The sequence below is a fragment of the Eublepharis macularius genome, chromosome 2, assembly GCF_028583425.1.
Source record: "Eublepharis macularius isolate TG4126 chromosome 2, MPM_Emac_v1.0, whole genome shotgun sequence".
Classification (NCBI taxonomy): Eukaryota; Metazoa; Chordata; class Lepidosauria; order Squamata; family Eublepharidae; genus Eublepharis; species Eublepharis macularius.
In genome coordinates, this window is record NC_072791.1 from 198,322,378 (window position 1) to 198,343,019 (window position 20,642).

At 42.5% G+C, this 20,642-nt stretch overlaps 1 protein-coding gene across 1 annotated transcript in view; it reads left to right on the forward strand.

The window, feature by feature from the left end:
• MYO3B (myosin IIIB) overlaps positions 1 to 20,642 on the forward strand; it is a 307,149-nt gene that overhangs the window by 42,630 nt on the left and 243,877 nt on the right. Inside the window, 1 exon segment of the mRNA XM_054972682.1 lies at positions 18,118 to 18,183. Coding sequence (XP_054828657.1) covers positions 18,118 to 18,183 — 66 coding nt within the window.

Genomic DNA, 20,642 nt, shown 5'->3' on the forward strand with positions numbered 1-20,642 from the left:
AGATCAGGGGGCGGGGCCACCGGCCATGTGACCATTTTCTCTGAGGGCAACCCACTGAGTTCCACCACCTCTTTTCTCAGAAAAAAGCCCTGCTAACTACTATACTACATTGGCTTGAGACATGGCCCTAGTTGCATTAAGGTTCACACATTTATGACAAGCTTTTATTTCCTCCATAGTTATTTATTCACACCTTTTACAATGTGTAAGAGCAGCTGGTTTGCCCCTGCCAGAACTGTTCTTTGAATCCAGATGTGGCCTGTTTTCTATACAGTCTGCTACTCCAGCCAACCAATTCTTAACATCAATTATTACTGCTCAGAACCTATTACATAAATAAGGACAAGCTGCTACAACACAGTAAGTGCTATTTTGTTTGGCTGTAACGGAAAAAAATCCCGAGCTGACAAGGTCAGACCTTTGCAGTCTGAGTGCAGTCAAGTGATGAAGGACACATTCAACATTCTGATAGGTGGCGGATGGATAACCTCTAACTATTTGCTGCCGTAATATTTACAATGTTGTGAATTTGCTACCCTGTGAAATATACAGATCTTGTCATAAGGTGCCGGTAGAGTAGATCGCCACCATGAGGTAGAAAAGTGGGACAGATCTTTTTGTGGCAGCAGAAGGAACGGATTTGCTTTCCCAGAAGGACATACCCACTGCATCAAGCAGGGAAGGAGTCACAGAAGTGAGAGACTTGGGTCATTAGAGGAGACGAGCAGCAACCTGTTGGGGACAGGGACTGCCCAGGGGATAAGGAAGTGAGGATGTAAGCTCATTCTTATTGTAACAAGCCGTTGCTATCCTCACTCAATCCAGTGCATGTGTTTTTAAGACTGAGATTGATGAAGTGGTGTTGATGAAAAGCATTTCTGTAGACTTACCAGTGCACTCCAAAGCTTTTAACAACAACAACATCAACAACATTCTATTTATATACCACCCTTCAGGACAACTTAACACCTACTCAGAGCCTCACCAGGTCCCCAGTCCTGGTCCCATTTCTTTTTTTTAAACTTTCATTCTGAAGAGGTTGCTTCCTCTTAGACCAAGAATTGTGGACTGAGAAGGACCCTTTTCTGGTGGACTGGCCTGGGCAGCAGGACTTCTGGGTTCAAAGTCTGAGGCTCTTTGTGTAAGAGTGCCAAGATCGCATGTAGAGGAAATGTGGTAGCTATTATACAAAGGGGGAGTTTCCACCACAGTTTCAAAGGTGAATTTCTCCCCCACTCCCTATTTTTCCATGCTTTTGATTTTTCCTTTTGAAATGATGAGAAGCAGCTTATTTTTGATTGTTATTTACTTGGATACCAATTATTGAAATGTATATAATCCAACTTGGTGATGGACAAGTTGGTTATGGATAGATTTTTTTAGATTCAAAATCATACATGCATTGCCTAATAATGGATGAGAAGACTGAAATGAAATTGTAAATCCACTTTGCTTCAATTCAGAAACCCGGTACAAGCACATCTAAAACTGTTATTCTGTTTTCCACACATGCACACCAACTATGGGGGAAAGGGATTAAAAGCACTGTAGGTGGAATGTGAAAATGTAAGTCTTAGAGTTGAATTTGAGGTTTTATTGGGGGGTGGGGTGGAAAGGCAAAATTTCAAGTTGCCTAGGAATCAAATTGCTCTGTACAGTTTAGGAAGTCACACTTTCAATTTATAAATCCCTGTCATTACCAGAGACGGCCCAGAGACTCTGAATGCTTTATTAGATAAGGCCTAGATAGATTACCTGCTCTTCTAAACAATTTGCCGAGCGAAGGGGGGAAAGGCTCCCAATACAAAGGAGAAATGAAACATCACAATTAACTGAGGTACTTTGTAGCCTTGGAAACAATGTGAGAGCTGTGACATCAGCAACAATTATGTGTAATTTTTAGCCTTCGTTTGTCACCAAGGTAACCAGAGCCTGTTTCCCTGCTTCGAATGCTCAAGAATGCCTTGGATAGAGAGAGACTGTGTGAAGGATACAGCTAGAGGTGGCCAAAATAAAGATTCTAGACTGGCTCCTTTGCCTATCAATAGGGTGATTTGTAGTTGAAATCTTTGAGATTACTTCCCTGAAAAGCATTTTGAGGTGATATGAAAGTTCCATATGAGATGTTTGAGCTGTCATGGCTCATTCATACGGGTAAGCTATCACTTAATTCTACAGCCCTTCCAAGTGATGGCCATACCTATGTGAACTATTTCACTTTTAAAAGGTTGTTCTTCAAAGTCTGCATTCTGTAAAATGATGAAGGGTTCTTTCCCCATCCAGAAACGATAAAGGAAACTTATCTACGTATGCTAAAGGACAATTCAGATATTTGATTTTGAGGGATACAGTCAGGACGAGGGGTCTTCTTGACCATCTTAGGGGGCCCTCTTTCTCAGTGCATCAGTGCCTCCTCCGTGAGTCGCTCTTGATGTTGGGAACTAGAGATGAGAGACAGGAGAATTTCTTGTACTAATTTGTGCAGGAAATGGTGGGGCTTCCAATTCCTTCTTCATCATTTTAGACTTCAAAGAGTAAAGATGTTCAGGAAAAATATTTGCCAGCTAGATTGTGTATTTTGGAAGGGACTATACTATATGCTTTGGCCCTCAAGTCATAGTTGCCTTATGGTGACCCCTGCTGGGGTTTTCATGGCAAGAGACTAACAGAGGTGATTTGCCATTGCCTGTCTCTGCAAACCTGGTCTTTGTTGGAGGTGTACCATCCAATTACCAACCAAGGCTGATGCTGCTCCTGCTTAGCTTCTGAGATCTGACGGGATCAGTCTCTCTCTCTCTCTCTCTCTCTCTCTCTGGTTGTATGTAGGCTGGAGATTGGCATGCCACACAGCCTGCATTAGCTGACTCTTTACATTCCTACATTCCTGGTTCCTGGAGTAGGCATGCCACACAGGAGTCAAGGAGTAGCTTTAATATGTATCATTTCATTCTCTCATCCTTCACAGAGCACAATATTCCTATACACTCTAAGCAGCATTCTCACACGCCTTACAGCTCACTCTGTGCTTTTCACTGTGCTACACAGATAAGACAAAGGCTGATCACAGCATACTTGCCCATCTGCCTGAGACTGGTTTAGAATGTGAGCCAAACTACAAGTGACGTCTTACACAGGTTGGACACTAGTCGGCTTCCCTCAAGTTTTGATGGGAAATGTAGGCGCCCTGGTTTTACAGCTTGGCTCTCCATTACAGCTGCAAGACCAGGATGCCTACATTTCCCATCAAAACTTGAGGGAAGCCGACTAGTGTCCAACCTGTGTGGCTGTTACTGTGGCTGTAACTGTTGCTATAGACATATTTGGTCATTGCTCTTTTCCGGGACTTCCTGTTAACTTCTCAATAAAACTCTGGCCTCCAGGTTGGAGGAACAGACTTTGCATCTGGATCTCGGTCTCGTGTCGTTACTACATTTGTACAGAATATGGAACTGGATTTGTAAAATAAATACCTATTATTTCATGTATAATCACTGTATATGTTAAAACTTATGAGGGAGAATCATGAAAAAAAATAACATCCCCCCTTCCCACAACCTTCCCTTTCGTATCTTTGTGTTCCATATTATATTTTAAATGATAAATACACTTTATGTTCTCTGGTGAATGCTTTTAATGATTTTTGTCATTTCAATTCTTTATAACATAATTGACTCTAGAAATGTAAATCATTTCTTGTCATTCCCCAAAGTGATTAACTGTTGTCACAGTATTTGGGGGGGGGGGGAATCATGTCCTGCGCATACTATAGTATATTTTCAAGCGAAAGGTCTTTTGTTTCATGTTTTTCCTCCAAAAAAAAAAGAGTATTGATGCCCATATCCATAATGAAATTATTTTATGGCATGATAGAATGTACATTAAGCTTTTCAAGAGCTGGTTATATTTTTAATGATAATGTCGGTTTTTGTTCACTGAGACCAATTCAACGCTTTTGTTATTTTATAGCAAATTGTTCCTAGCTGCCTACGTGTGCTGTCTTTTGAAATACTTTCTAAAAGTATATAGCAATAGTAATCTGAGAGCAACCTCTGCACCAAGGCAGAGGCCACCCCCAGCACACTCACAGAGGAAGCCCAACTGCAAGTCCATGCGGAGGAATAATTTAAAAATACATTTGGAAAAAGGAGAGTGGGAGAGAATAAAACCAACACTGTGGTGGCAGGTGCCAAAGGAACAATGTTACTTTAATCTGCACACTCAATATTTATTGATTTATTGACATCATTTATACCCTGCCGTTATTCCCAATGGGAGCTTACATCGTTCTCCTCTCCTCCATTTTATCCTCACAAGAATCCTGTGAGGTAGGTAAGGCTGAGAGTGTATGACTGGGCCAAAGTCACCCATTGAGCTTCCGTGGCAAAATGAGGATTTAAACTTGGTTCTCCCAGATCCTAGTTGAATACTCTGACCTCTATACACTCAGTCAGGTCTCCAATGATGAATCAGAACCCCTGAGAGGCAGGAGCCCCACCTGGCCTTACCCACTTTCTGAAAACATTTGGCGGGAATCAGGATAGGAGTTGGCAGGCACCATGGTGCTCACGGCCACCATGTTGGGGGCCCCTGACTTAATCTTTTACAATAGGGAAATTCACAAGTATACATTTGGAATTCTTTGGGGTGCTATTTTGTGTGGAAAAAAGTTGCCAGGGAGAGTGTTATTATCATCCCCACAATACCGATGGGGAGCTGAGAGGAGAGGCTTACCCAAGGCCACCTGCTGAGCTCATGGCAGTAGTGGGATTCAAACCATTTAACCACTATGCTACTGCAGCTAATTATACAAGTTTCACTGTTTGTTTTATATGTTCAAGATATCTGTGAAGAAGAGTGTAGCTTATAATACTTGTGCAACAAATTTCTTTAAAAAGTTCGGTTATTCCCCCCACCCACCCACACACACATATGCAACCTGATGGGTGAAACACTCTCTTTTCCCCGTTTCATATAATATAGACAACCAGATCCCATCTAAATTTTGTGCTGGAAGCACTACTTCACCATCTCCCCCTCCTCCATAGCAGCTCCAAACACCCCTTTGAAATGCTGTTCCTGTTTGATAGAATCTAACCCAAAGTTTCTAAAAGAGGGCATGGTTATCAGTAGTTTATTATCATAGTATGGGCAGATGAAAGGGAAACGTGCTGGCAGCTCCTGCCCCAATGCAGCATTCTAAGGGGGGTCATCATAATAGAGGTTTGTAAAGTTAAGCACAGGGTAGAGAGAGTGAGCAGAGAGAACCTTTTCTCCCTCTCCCAAAATACTAAAACTTGGGGGTATCCAATGAAGTTGATGGGCAGTAGTTTCAGGATTCATAGGACGACATATTTTTTTCTCAATGAGTGATCACAATGAAAACCTGAACAGAATTACTCCAGTCTAAGCCCATCGATTTCTAAGCCTATTGATTGGAGTAACTTTGCTTAGGATTTCACTGCAAAATGTGGATTTCGCTGCCAGAGAATGTAATGATGACCACAAGCATGGATAGTTTTATACGGGGGTTAAATCGATTCATGACTACTAGCCGTTGTGATTAAAGGGAAGGAGCTTCCATGTTCAAAAGCAGTAAATATCTGAAAACCAGAGCTAGGAGGTAGTATCAGGGGAAGGCCTTAGCCTCTATGCCCTATTGTTTGCTGTCCATAGTAACTGGTTGGCCACTGTGTGAGACAGGATGTTGGACTCGAGGGACCACTGGTCTGAGCCAGCAGGGCTCTTCCTATATACTGATGTTCTTATAATCACTATAATCAAGATGTATCTACCTCCAATTCACAGATTTAACATCTTTTATAGACACAACTTTCAGGGTACATGTAACAGTATTAAAAAACATTGCTAGGAAATAAAACAGGGACAAGGTAGGGGCAATGTTGTATCATGGGCAAGGTCCCTATAAATTCAAACTACCCTTGGTCAATGGGGGAGTCATTGGGGACTCTTGGTGTTTATGAAGCTCGTGGAATTGATGATTCTTTGGCTCGTGGTGCTACATTCTGTAATTCAGGATCAAAACTTTCATCTAGATTCTATCTCTGGATAAAGATAGTCCATTCCCAACTAGGATCACAGCTTTGTTTTGTTTCCATTGTTTTGAACCACTGTGGCTTCATGAGAGCACTGAAATAGACATATTGAAACCCCTTCTCAAAGAGAGGTTCCAAATGGATCTTATTCTATGATTTTCTGATCATCTCCTTGTGGAGGGAGAAAACTGATAAACCAAACGCTGTATCTATTCCAGATATTTAGAGTCACAGAAAGCATGTAAATATGTATTGACTGTCTATAGTAGTCCTTTTCAGACATTATATTTGGGAGTATCCAGCTGTGTGTACGCTCTACCTGTGATCTTCCCAATATTATGCACTGTTGGCATTTTGTTAAGAAAGGGCACTGTGTATTTTCCAGCTTTGTTATGTGTGCATCTTCAAAGATGAGGCTTTCATGTAGTGTGTCATGAACCCAGAAAATACTGTTGGAATATATGTGTGTTGCAAGGTCTGAGATTCAGTCATTATGGGGTTAATGTGTTTACCTACCGTGCTATTGTTTAGATTGACCTGGAAAGGGAACCTGGCTCAAAGCCAATAATCTGCAAGCCTGGGAAACTTTAGAGTGTTTGTAAACTGTTATTGGTCAACATGTCAGGTGACTTTCTTTCAGGGTCAGAAGACAGAGGAAGAAGAAGATTCTCCATTCAGTTATCCCAGCTCTTTGTTTGTAACCAGTAGTGAGAATGTAGCTCCAGGCATTTGTTATTTTGTAGGCAATCCTGTGACCCTTTCCCTTTAGAAGTAAATGTTTTTAAAAGCTAAACTCGTGTACTGACTATTGATTCAAGATCCATTGCACCTCTGAAGTAAAGCTATTTTTTAACCTTTTCCCCCAACAAATACATGTGGCGTCCATTTCAGCCAAAATGGCGAGCATCAGGAAGATTGTGGGTAGTGTGTTGTCCAACATATGGTTAGATCTCTCCAAACTTTATAGTCTACATTGGCTGGGAAGTTACAGCGAGTTGTGACTTTCTAGTCTGTGTATGCATAATAAAACTAGACATGTCTGGAATTGTCACAGGTAATAAGGTACATTTGGATCGCGTGGAAGTGTTCTTGTAGGCAATTTGTCACAGTTTGTATAGGCCTTTGTACATCTTTATAGAATGAAACTACAATATTCAGATATTCCAACTAATAAATTGCACTGTCTGGCACCTAACTGTGCATTTTAGCTGGGTACAGCATGACCCATTTGTCATTCTTTGCAGTTTGGCAAGCTTATATTTTTCATACATGCAGATACTAGCAAAAGAATAAAAAGGACAACGTATTAATCTGTAATGTGGACATGGATTCATTAGAAGTGAAAATCATTCATGTTACTTCTTTCTAATGATGGCTGCAATCATAAGAACATTTTTCTGGACGAAAGCCCTATTTAATAAAATAGCATTTTAATATACTTCTGCATAGACCTGTTTAGGATTGCTCCTAATGGCTTTTAGTTTCAGTTTCCTCCTTAACACCTTGAAAACAGACTTTTCTTGTGGAAACCCATAAAGGTAATAGGTTAAATATGTGTTACGAAGCTTGACTATTGAATAGCCAAACTGCGCTTCTTCGCCTGCATCTGGAGGTATTTGTAAAATGGTTTTCTTTCTCCTTCTCACTCTGAATGAAGCTAGAAACTAAAAACTGGGATCCGAAAAGAAAATGACAGAAACAAATGATGTCTTGACAGGTTTTGCAAAAGATAATAAAGCCCTGCAGCTGCCAGACTTGCCTGAATCCAGTGGCCCGTAGATTGTGCGAGATGCAAAAGTGTCAAAGACCATCCAAATGCTTCCAAGCAGAATACTTCTTTAGTCTTCTACTGGCCCTTTTCCTACTGTGCAATTTTTTAAAAAAAAATCATTTAGCTGGGCTACATTTTTAACTATATTAAAGGTTATCATATAACCTTCAACTAATGCAATATCCTAAATACAACTTCTTCTTTATGAAGGGATCTTATAGCCATATTTCTTCATACGGTTGCATTCGGAGGTACAAGTGAATCTGCATGGGCTACGGCTGCTTGTCTCCCCCCTACCTTTAAGGACCTCATGCCATGATTTATAAACTGCTTCTTGAAAACTCTGAATGTTTTCTGCATAATTTTGCCGCTGAATTGATTTGTTGGAATCGTTCCTTGCTCATCAGTATGCCACCTGCCAAAAATTGTTCTGAGTTGGAGTCTTGCCAGAAATTTCTGATTAAACATTTGTTTTTAAAATCAGTTTTGGTATCTTGTCCTCTGTTTCTCTCTGCTTCTGCCTACTGCTGCAGGAAAGGTTTTTTTTCACTTGTCTGTCAAAATCTTTGAGTTTTTATAACTAATCTGAATTTTTAAAACTCCTCAGCAATAGTATGCTGGGGAGAAATCACATAGACTGGGGTCTGAAGTCCTGCAAATGCAAAGAAGCTTGGGGAATGGGATAGCCCACCTCCTTTATCTCTCTGTAGCCCACTCAGACCCCAACATTTTTGCTTTTGAGTGTCAGGGGACCCTCATAAACAGCATAGGGGCAAAAGATGGTCTGTAGAAGGCAGAAGAATTGACCAAAAAAACCCTTCGCTATTATTACAGTGTTAAAACAACACCTTTGGAACCAACTTCCAAATAATAAGGGAAAGGTCAATGCAACCGTGTGTGTCAGAGACTACCCAACCAATAATGGCTGTCATTCATTGCAGGAACAGAAAAAAAGCACACGCACATCTAATTAAGTTTTTTCTGAATCAAGAGAATGAGTAATAAGAACCAAAAGGAACCTTTTGAGTGATTATTATGTTCTATAATTATATGACTGCAACCAAATACAAGCTCTGGATGGAACTGCATTCAAATATGCATTTTTAAAATCAGGGCTATCTACTCATTAAACCACCCACTTACCTAAAATACATCTAATAATTTTCCATACTCGGAAAAAAAATCAATTTCCTATGTACAATGGAGAAGTTGAATGACGCACCCATTTAGTGAAAGGAAATAGTTGCTAATTCCGTAATTATCAATTAAAATAATTTTAAAAGGCATGTTTGCCTTCAAGTTTTGATAGGCTCACCATTCCCCACCCCTGCCTTTGCCCTGTCTGTCTCATGTCGGAACAGCCATTCTTCCTTGAAGCAAAGGAGAATCCTGCCGCACAACTTGTTTGCAATCTCTCTTGGACAAATGGACAATGACTGAAAAGATGAGCCAGGACTTTTCACTCCTAGTCAGCAAAGAAAGGCGCTTTCCCTCACCAGCCTTTCCATGTGTGTTCAATACCTAAGGGTGAGGGAGCCCAGGGGGTACAGATAAGCAAGAGTTATGGGATGAAATGAAGCAAATAATTTCCTAGTTGGTGGAAACGCCTCTTGCAGGAGTTGTTGGAAGCTTAACTGATTGTGACATTGTATTACTAGTCAGAACAAAAAGATATAGTGAACGGGTGGCAAAAATGTCCAAGAAGAGAGCCTCTCAACTGCTCTGAGTGTAGGAGATGGACTTCTGTTGGTTTCCCCCATTCACTTCATTGGTTGGTTTTGTGTATTCAAAGTGAATGGGAAGGATTGTGCTGGAGTAGCCAACACAACCACATCTCTGTGCCTATGAAGTAAAACCTTTTGACGTCTAACATCTAGCATTTTCCATGGGCACACTTTAGCTTACCTCTAGACTCTGCTTAGACTAAAGATCGGGAGAGAACCTATGTAAATAACCTCAGCAGTTGTCTCTCGGCCACCGGCCACCAAGAAATAGAATGAAATGTGCACGCAATCATTTAGATTAGCAAAGAGCTGTACTGGATGTGTGCTTTATCAGAAAGCATATGGAGTATGAATTCATTTTAGAATGTATCTGTCTTAATGCAAGCAATTATGTAGCCATCTGTAGTAGAATCTCATTATTATATGTTGTTAGCCTTCCACTTTTTTTTTTTAACAAAACAAGTGTTTCGTTTAGCTTTAAGAAATATGTTTACAAGCTTAAGTTTAAGTGGAGATGAGCAATCTATTTTAAGATCCAATAATTGTTGACATATGGAGTGTCTCTGGTTACCTCATTTCAAACCCCTCTAAGCAAATTCACAACAAGCAACCTACCTGGCTTTTCTGTTCACCAGAGTCGGTTCCTGGTGGCAGGTGTTGATGTTCAGCGGCTAATTTCCCCCATTTGGGAAAAAATGTGTCTAGCTTCTATGTTTCATCTGTTCATTTAGAAGTTCAGCCTGGTTTCTCTTTACCAGATATATTGTGAAATTGATTAAAGGAATAACAACAGTGTATGATTTGTTTACCAAATGTTTTTTTACTTATAATCTTTTCCTACTCCATAAAAAAAACCACTCCATGCCACAGAAATATTCTGCCTCAAGATCAATGCAGCAACTTTTTTTCATCCACTGTTGCTCATTGTAAATCTATTAACTGTGATCTGTAATTAGGCGCATGGCTTAATGTAAAGGATAAATGGGGTCTGCTGAACCATATCGCTGGCCTTGATGGTGGAAAAATGACCCATTCAGTTTCACCAGCTGTGACTTTGGAGGCAGGCTCAATGACAAGAAACCACATAAAACTCAATATGTTAAAACACTTCCAGTTCAGTACATACTCAATAGGCATAACAAGGGCCCCAAACGACAGTGGGGGGAAAAAGAGAACCGGTATATTGAAGCAGAGTATCGAAGGGTTCAAAGCTCTGCTCGTCATGAAAAACTCACTGAGTGAACTTGGACCAACCAGTCCAAGCTACTTCACAGAGTTACTGAGAGGCCAAAACAGAGGAGGGGAGAATGATTTTGAGCTCCATAGAGACAGGGTGGGATAAAAATATAAACAAATGTAAATAAATAAACAAGATGGCCACAAGAGCTACATTTCCTTCTTTCCTTCCTTCCTTTTTCCTCTCTCTCAGATCAGAGAGAAAGTGATTCTTTTCTGAACTTTGCTCCGTCTTCCTAAGTTCTTGTAGATTGAAAAAAAACCCTTGCATTAATGAACAAGAGGGAGTACTTACTCAAAAGTGTCCTTAGTATTGCATCCTTTATTTCTTGCTTCAAATAGGCCTCCTTGAACAGTATAACCTAGAGTCTCTCTACATGAGACATCTGACACGTGAAGAACATATGCTGGGAGATGCAATGGTTTCTGGGAAGGGTAGTTTAAAAAGACAGAGCTGGTGGCAGCTTTGCTATACACTGGAGCTGGTGAAGGGGCTGTGAAATGCCAGAAGGGAAACTTCAGCCCATTATAACCTCTCCAGGTCCAAGCCTGGCTCTGGAAGGCAGCTCCAGCCCATTCCTTGCTGTCCTCTGCTTGCGATCCCACAGTTTTAGAGTGGAGAGGTGAAATTGACAGCCTTCAGGGAGGTGAAGATGAAATTAACAAACCCTCTGAGGAGCGTTCTCCGCTTACTCTGTCTTTTTAAACTACGCTTCCTGGCTAACATTGCATCTCCCTACACTTGACGAACATCTCATGTAGAGAAACTCCTAGTGGCTCATGTGTTTATATAGCCCAGGACCAATGGGATCCCCTGTTGGTCAATATTCTCTGGTCACCATGCCTCCACTTTTCCTAAGGTAAGTGACCTAAGGAAAGGCATGCCTGTTGTGGGTGGCCCTCTTGTTTAGCTGGTTCGGTTCTAGGAAAGAAAATGTGTGCAGGTATGAAGGAAGCTCACCTGCCTTACAATTTGGCTACGTGTATGTGGTGGAACAGTCCCACTGAACCTCCAGGAAAAGGCACCTTCTACCTGCCCAGAGAGTGAGAATGGGAGCAAATAAGACCTCCTGGCACAGGGAGGAGAATCTCTTTGGCTGACTTGAGCTGGAAGCTGAAGGAGCTGAGAACTGGACCCTTGCAGGAGGTGCCCATTGAGCATGTGGGGGCTGGAGGCCTGAGTCAGGAGGACTTCTCAATAAGCTGGAACTTCCGAAGAAGATCTAAGGCATGAACAAAGGGAGGGACAGAGGAATTGAGTTTTGACCCATTTCTTTTTGAGTTCCCTTGCTTGCTTTGGTCCTGTGCTCAAAAGTGTGTAAATATATTTTATCTTTTCTTTGATGTTTTTTTTCCATTTCCTAAATGCTGGTAGCTGTTCTTTGTACCACATAGACTTCCACTGCTCAACCTTGCTACCTAAAACAAGTGTCATGGGAAGGTGGTGGTCTGATGGCAATTGGCGACACCCCCCCACCCACCCCCAGTGATGCACAAGTGCAGGAAACAATCCCTGCAGTAATCAGGTGCTGGGTAGCAGGAGTCTGGCCACAAGGCAGAGCCCAGGGGAGTGGGGCGTCTTGGTCCTCCCTATAGGCAGTTCCCACAAAGTTCCCACACCAGGTGGAAACTTGGACTGCCACTGGCGAGCCCCAGGCACCCCAGAGGGCAAGAAGAGGCAGTGCTCGAGTCGTAAGTCAGTGGGTCTATTTTGCCACAGGCTATCTTTATGATCTGTTCCCAGTCATGAAAGAAAGCAGCTGTCCCTGGTGGGTGCTACTCTAACAGCAGGATCCATTGGCACTTGTGAACCTGAGCATCCCACCCCTAGGACTCACAAACAAAGGGAAAACAGTACTCTGTATCTGGGGTTGTAACAATTTCAAGTAGGAAAATGATAGCAATTATTGTTGAATATGCCTAAGGAAGGAGAGTGAAAATATTGCTTCCACTTATTTGCCAGAAGTGACATCATGTCAATGTCATTCGCTCCACCCCTCACCTATTGGTTGCCAGCAAATCCTATCAGTAGCATATTCAACACAGTCTTGTGTTTGTAAAACACAACAGGCTGAAATTCTTCAGTCACCAAAATTCTATTAATTATAGTACTTATCAGTTCTTAGAAAGATAAGGGCCGTTTCCAGATGGCTTACCTGAAGCCGCTCCATGCCGCAATGTGGATCGTGCCGGGGAAAACGCGAAAGATTGCATTTTCTCGAGCGAGTTTTGCACGACATCGCGCAAAACTCGCCCGAGAAAACGCAATATTTCACGTTTTCCCCGGCACGATCCACAACATTGCGGCATGGAGCAGCTTCAGGTAAGCCATCTGGAAACGGCCAAGGAAATAACTGAGATTAAAACACTAGCTATCAGCAATACAACCGATGCGTGTACGTCCTTTATTATCCAGTATTCTGTCACCCACTGATACAAGGACATACTGCATTCAATTAATTTTATAATTAATAAACTTTACTATTTATTGATAGTTTTATATAGTGATTTTAAATTGAAGCTTTTATGTATTTACGCTGTCAGCAGTAAGCCACCTCGAGTGCCAGTAGGTAGAAAAGCCGCTAAGAAATGTTTTAAATAAACAAAATAAATATTTCTAGTATTATATCAGAAAGTGGACATCTGTAGAATATGGCCATGGGAATTACTTTTACCACACGACCACAAGTGACTGGCCCTCCCGTGTGTGCTTAAGAGGACAACTGGTCAGTCGTAGATCCCACCCACCCAAAGAAGCAGTAGTAGGAAAGGCAGGGGGAAATGACGGTGGGAAAACTGACTGTACTAATGTTCAGGGAAATGGAAAGAATTAGTACAAATCTGAGCAATGCTACCTAGCCAGTCATTTTTTGTGTGTGTGCTAGAAGAGAACCATTTCATGTAATGTTACCATATTGGCTGGCTTGTACAAAAAATAAGTAGGATCAGGTTCTTGGGGGTGGGAGGTTGAGATCTGATGTTGTAAAACAACCTCAACTTGCCCTTGCATTTCTGATGATGGTGCCAGTTATATAGTTGCTGATTTAATGTTACACCAGCAGAAAGGCTGCATGAAAGTAGAAGGGGCAATTACCCTAAGATGGATATTTAGCTTTTGTGTGAATGTGTGTTAAAGTTTGTGTTAAAGTTTGACACAGAGAGATCTCTGTCTTTCGGTGCTACACCTCTGAAGATGCCAGTCACAGCTGCTGGCGAAACGTCAGGAACTACAATGCCACGACCACGGCTATACAGCCCGGAAAATCCACAACAACCATGTGTTAAAGGCTGCTTCAGTCGTTGGATACTAATACAGTATTATACCATCCACTGATACAAGGACATGCCATCAATAACAGAGGGTTATATGCTGTGTTGCAAGTAACCTTCTGTCCTCAGTTAGATCATTGCTAGGTAATGTGCATGCCAGAAAGCTTGCTGTTATATGGGCTGGTATGGCCTTCAGTGTAAATCCAGCTTGTTTCATTAAGAGCTTTCCATTTTTATTTCCTATCAGGCCAATTTCAAAAAATGTTCAGTGAAAGAAAATCATATTTTCGTATTTATGTATTTTAGTACAGATGGTGAGATGTTGGTGATGTTAAGTAGGTTGGAACCTGCCTTCATGGCCTTGTGAGATACATTTTTATGAGATGCGTAGAATTCTTGGCAGAGGTTCCAGAGGATGGTTGATGGTGGTTGGGTAGCTGGATCCTCTCTGGGATCCATTTTGTGTTTTCAACAAGTATATAAGACCCTAGTGTGAAATTGTGGAGTCATGTCTTAGATAGTGATTAATTATCTGGTGATTTCTGCAACATCATTAAGGTTCTTCTCATATGGAGATTTTCCTTCAATGTGGGTACTGGATTGCAGTATTTTTCTCCAAGCTTCCTCAGTTTCTCAGTTTCCATCTGTTGTCTTTCCATGTTTCTCTAGTCATTTCTCTGTCCTTTCTCACATTGGATCAAAGGGGGAGAAACATTAAGAAAAACGTGGAAAAATAACAGGCAGAAAGCAATGAAACTTGGAGAAAATGGGTTTAACTCAGGAAACGGTGGGAAAACCTGTGTGTGAAAATCACCATGCAACTTGCTACCATTGCATAACTCATCCAGGTGTGGCAGGGTCTATGACTTGATGCCACTCAACTTGCCTGAGGCCAGTGGCAGCCTCCACATAACTTGCACAACTTGGACAGGGGCCGTACCGCACAATTTGTCTGAGTGACTAGCTACAGTATGGCCTTTTGCAACTTGGCCACACTTTTTCCAGGGAGAGGTTGCCTGCGGGGAGGGAAGGAGGGAAAGCTGAGAGGCAGGGTATCATGGCTGTTTGAGTGTCAGACTAGGTCCTAGGAGACCAAATCCCCACTCTGCCACTGAAGCTCGCTGGGTGACCTTGGGCCAGTCACTCTCGCAGCCTAATCTACCTTACAAGGTTGTTGTAAGGATAAAATGGAGGAGAGGAGAACGATGTGAGCCACTCTGGTCCTCATTAGGGAGAAAAGTGAAGTATAAGCAAAGTAAATAAATAATAAATAAATCTGAAGACTCTGGAGGGAGATAAAAGAAAGGTTGGTTAGTGAGTGGGAAGGAGAGAAGGAAGCAGGGGAAAGGGAGAGGACATGGGGGCTGCCCTGGGGAGAGAAAGAGGAAATAGTGTGGGTAATGAAAATAGTATGGATAGTAGGAAATGGAGTGAACCCCTCAAGGCTTTGTGGGCTTCCCACTTGTGCATATATAATACATATACCAAGTTGCTTTACCTGGAGCGCAGTCTTTATGTCCTAATTTTTTACATGTTATGCATCTGCACCCGGAGACCTCCCTGGTCCTCTTCCTGGTCGAGCCCTCCTTTCAGGCTATTGGTCCATTTCCCAATGAGATGCAGCCCTCCCCCATGTTTTTTCTCCTTCCATAAGAAATGTAAGGCTGTTCTTTTTCCGGTGGGAATTTTGCGCTTAATTTCATACCAGGGGTGTTATTTTGAGGGAAAGCTGGAAAGCTGCGTTTTTCTTGTCTGGTTTTCTTTTATATTGACTGTTCATTGCAGGTCAGGTTTTATGTGACTTGCCTTGAGCTGCTGTGGTCGCTGGAAAATGTGGCATATAAATAAGTAAATAAATGCAAGGTGGTCTTTGATGATAATTGGGATGTGATTGTGGATTAAAGGTTAAGAACCACTGGGTCAGGTGGTACCAATGGCCAAGAAAGCCTGATTTCTCTGGTTTCTCAGTCTGAGATGCCTTCAGGCTGGCCTCCTTACCTAACAGCTGCAGCCCTGACACAGAATTTATAGAGCTGATGCAAGAACACATCTTCCCGTGGTTTCTGAATTCACCTCTGCAGATTTGTATTTGTATGCTCTGCAATTGGTTCTCTGATGCAGGCGGTGATATGAACCTATTTAATGGAACACGGGACTCGGCATTAGTGTCACTGAATATAACCCATCACATTACTTCCTAATAGTAAACGTGATAAATGATGCATATCCTGCAAGTATTTTGGATTTCCCCTTCTCGTTATGGGCTGGTTTTCTACCCAAAGTGAAAAGTAATAATACATTCCGCTCAGACAACATGACAAACGGCAATGAAATAAGAGAGTTTAAATTGTTTCGAACAGATACAGATGAATGAAAATGGACCATTTATTACAAGGCCATAATGTCTTCACTACATTTTGATTTGTTGTGTGTGTGTGTGAGTGAGTGAGGGAGTGAGGGAGTGTAAGGGTGGGCAGACATTTTAAAACCAAATAGTTCTTTAAACGTATGTGCTCATTTACAACATTCTGGTTCATGCTGTATTTAGAACCCTTCTGTTTTTTAGAAAAATCCCAAACTATTTCCAAAACTGTCATATTGCTATAGGTTGCTCTGAATTCAGTAAGAGTTAGGGCAGGGTCTACAATCTTGTACTTGTTTACACATGCATAGAAAAATTCATGGAGTGAAATGGGAAAAGGTCAAGCTATAGTTCCCTCCCAACTAGATTAGCAAGCAATAGCCGCTTAACCTGCTAGATGTTGAGAAAGCAGTTGAGTAATCTCATGGGTCATTTCATAGAAAAAGAGCTGGAGGAACTAATTAGGATAACTTATTAGCATAACTCATTAGCATATGCCACGCCCCTTGCCATCACTGGAAATGAGTCATTAGCATAACTGATTTGCATATGCCATACCCCCTGACATCACCTATCCTGGCTGTTTTGGACCCAAAATGGCAAAAGGGGGCTGAAAATAGCTGAAAAGGGGCCCAAAATGGTCAGGATTGGGCCGCTGCTGAACAGGAGAGTGATCCACCACCCGTCAGAGGCCTGATCCAGGCCATTTCGGCCCCAGTCCAGGATGAAATGGGCCCAAAATGGCCAAGAGTCAGGTGGGCAGGGCCACTTGACATGTGACCTCTTTGGGGAACTGCCGGAACTGTGTTCCCGCGTGTTCCCTCTCAAAATGAGCCCTGAGTACCCAACTTGATTTCCTCTCAGCCACACAGCAGTTGCTGGGAACTCCATTTAAAAAACTGGCAGAAGACCAATAACCTCATAACAGCAGTGTGTTGGAGAGGAGGGGTTCCTGCCTCCGAGGGGAATTATTTGCATAACTTTGGAGCTACATGTGCACAGAATACGCCACGTGCAGCTTCAGAGTTATGCAATTCTCCCCAGCAGGTTCCAATTCAGCTCAGGTAAATGGCAGGCACCTCTTCTCCCACTACGCTGTGGTTCTGAACCAAATTGGGCTCCAGAAACCTTAAAAAAAACACCCAGACCTCACTCACCCCCCCTCAGTATTGTGTAATCTGGGCCTCACTCTATGTAGTGTCAAACAACTGGGTTGACTGCAACTAGGGTTGCCAGCCTCCAGGTATTGGCAGGAGATCTCTCGGAATTACAGCTGGTCTCCAGGCCACAGAGGTCAGTTCACCTGGAGAAAATGGCTACTTTGGGGGGTGGACTCTATGGAATTATGCCATGCCAAGATCCTTTCCTCTTCGAACCCCACTTTCTCCAGGTTTCTCCAGGTTTCACCCCCCCAGATCTCCAGGAATTTCCCAACTTAGAGCTGGCAACCCTAACTCCAACCAGGTTTTATGCTGACAAAAAAGGGAGAAGTGGTTCTCTTTGACCACCAAAAAGGCTATGCTGGGGTTCATGGATTCTTCGTAGACAAAAGGCATGTGGGACGGGGGCTGTAATAAAGAGGGGAGTGGGATGAGACTGAGTGAAAAAGCTGGCTAGATCCAAATACCTACTGATGATGAACAATTAATTTGATTTCGTTCGTTGTTCTTATGAAATACAGTTTGTCCTTTTTTCCTCTAGGAATCCCCCTCCTACTTTGTTAAAGCCAGAAATATGGTCCAGAGGATTCAACCACTTCATTTCACAGTGAGTGCCCCCTTTTCCATTTTATGTTGTTTACTCAGCAAAGCCTTACAGAACAGTAAGACATGTGAAAAGCTTGGAGATGGCGTTCCAGCAAATGAGAATTCTATTTAACCTTATTTTAAATTTCTTCTCCTAGACTGTTGGTTATCTTTCAGTTTCTTGAGAACAAAGTAGATCATTTTCTTCAATATGCTGAATATATATATCATGTTTTTCTGGTTTCGATAATCCCCGATTTCAACTGCCCTCTGATTTTTATTTTAAATACATGCTCAGTCTTTCTGATTTTGTCTATTCTCCTCTGATTGGCAGCACTTCTCCAGATTTAGAGCAGATTACATGTGCACTAAATACGGGGTGAGGTGGGGGAAAACCCAACTCGCATTTAATATGTGATCATATTTATGTTCAAAATGGTGCTATGTGGGGAGGGGGGAGGACTTGTGAGCATGGAGACAGGCAGGCCCAGCGCATCCAGGGAGGTGGTGCTGGCAGCTGCCTTGAGCGCTGAACTCTAAAGGAGGCACTGTGCCGGCCCCCGACGACCCCCCGGCCCAGAAGCAGACCAGTCGCCTCTCTGCCCCTTCACTGTTGCTGCCTGCCTTGGCTCAGCTCTCGGCGAGCTGGGCACCCAGGCGGCACGGCAGCAAGCAGGGAAGCGAGTGGGGAAGTGGGCCGCCTCCCTGCCCCTTTGCCGCTGCTGCCCGCCTCAGGTGAGGGGGATGCTCCTGCGCAATGACATCACAAGTGCGCATGGGCAGGGGGCACAAGTAGGTATCTCACCTCAGGCGCTAGAAACCCTGGCACCAGCCCTGGAGACTGTAGTGGCTTCGTTGGTCCCTCCTTTCTATCCAGCACACTTTTCCCAATAGAAAGGACTGTTGGAGGCAGATTGTTCATTTTACTGTCTCAGGGCCAAGCTACAAGTGACGCCTGACACAGGTTGGACACTTGTCAGCTTCCCTCAGGTTTTGATGGGAAAGGTAGGCATCCTGGTCTCGCAGCTGTAATGGAGAGCCAAGCTGTAAAACCAGGACGCCTACATTTCTCATCAAAACTTGAGGGAAGCTGACAAGTGTCCAACCTGTGTAAGGCGTCACTTGTAGCTTGGCTCTCAGACAGTGTCTGGCCAGGAGATATTTGCCTCCAACAGAAAGACAAACAGCCTCCCCTACTGCCCTCTTCTACAGGGCTGTATTATTCATAAGGATGACCAGGCGGAAGCCTAGAGGCTCTGCAGGGACTAGGGGCCCGTCAATTTATTTTGCTGAGGCACACCCACACAAAAATTACAATTAATTGATTCTCTTATATAACCTCTATTAATAAGATAATAACTGCTTCCTTTTTGAAATGAAACAAATTTTCTCTTACATTAAAACAATTATCCATAAATGATTTATTTTAATAAATATTATTATTATTATAAAATGTTACAGTATTGAACAATTATACCCCCAAATGTGCTTTCCTGAACAGTTCTACTCACACAATAAAAATATTTTTTAAATTGCGAATAAAATTCTTCAGGAGACCCTCAAAATGGATATAGGGCTATGTACTGCAGTCTAGTACCTGCCGTACCGGGATCAGACTGTCAGCTGTAGTGGAGTGAAAGATTGAAGTGCTAGAGGGGGCCCGAAATACTTGAAAGCCTAGGGGCCTGGCCATAGGTTAATACGGCCCTGCTCTTCTATCTGCAAAAGCACATTGGGTGGAAAGCAAAGACCAACAATACTTCTTCTGTCTCCATGTGCTTGTAAACTGTTTTGCAGGTAAGTGTGGTCACACATATTAAATGGTAGTAGGATTGAGGTGTCCCTGAACCCAGCTTACATTGTGTAATCAAACCTTGAGGCAAATAAAGGTCTTTCCCAACAGATGCTACCTGAGGTCTTTCAACTGGAGATATTAGGGACTGAACCTAGGACTATCTGCATTCAAAGCCAATGCTCTACCACCAAGCCACAGTCTTTTCCCTTCCCTGATGGTGCCTTGTGGAAGCATTAGCTTCATAAGTGAAACAGGTGAAGGCCAGAGCTTCAGATTTATCAATCCATTTAGTGCATTTTCATCCTGCCCTTTCTCCAAGGACCTAAAGCAGGTGTACATTGCTCTTACCTCCTCCACCTTATCCTCTTAGCAGCCCTGTGAAGTTGGTTTGGCTGAGAGAGAATGAAAATGGCCTAAGATTGCCCGTTAAGCTTCAAGGCAGAGTGGAGATTTGATTCTGGGTCTCCAACGTCTTAGTCTGACACCCTAACCAATGCACTACACTGGACCTCAGTCTCATGTGATATAATAGCAGGGCTACTCTGCATGGCATAGCAAACATGTTTGCTGCATGCAAATCGGTATATGACTGTACTTTTGTAAACATGTATCAGGTGCCTCTATTACCTACAGTTTGCTATAGGAAACATGTACACACAGGAAACATGTTTGTAATGTAAATATAT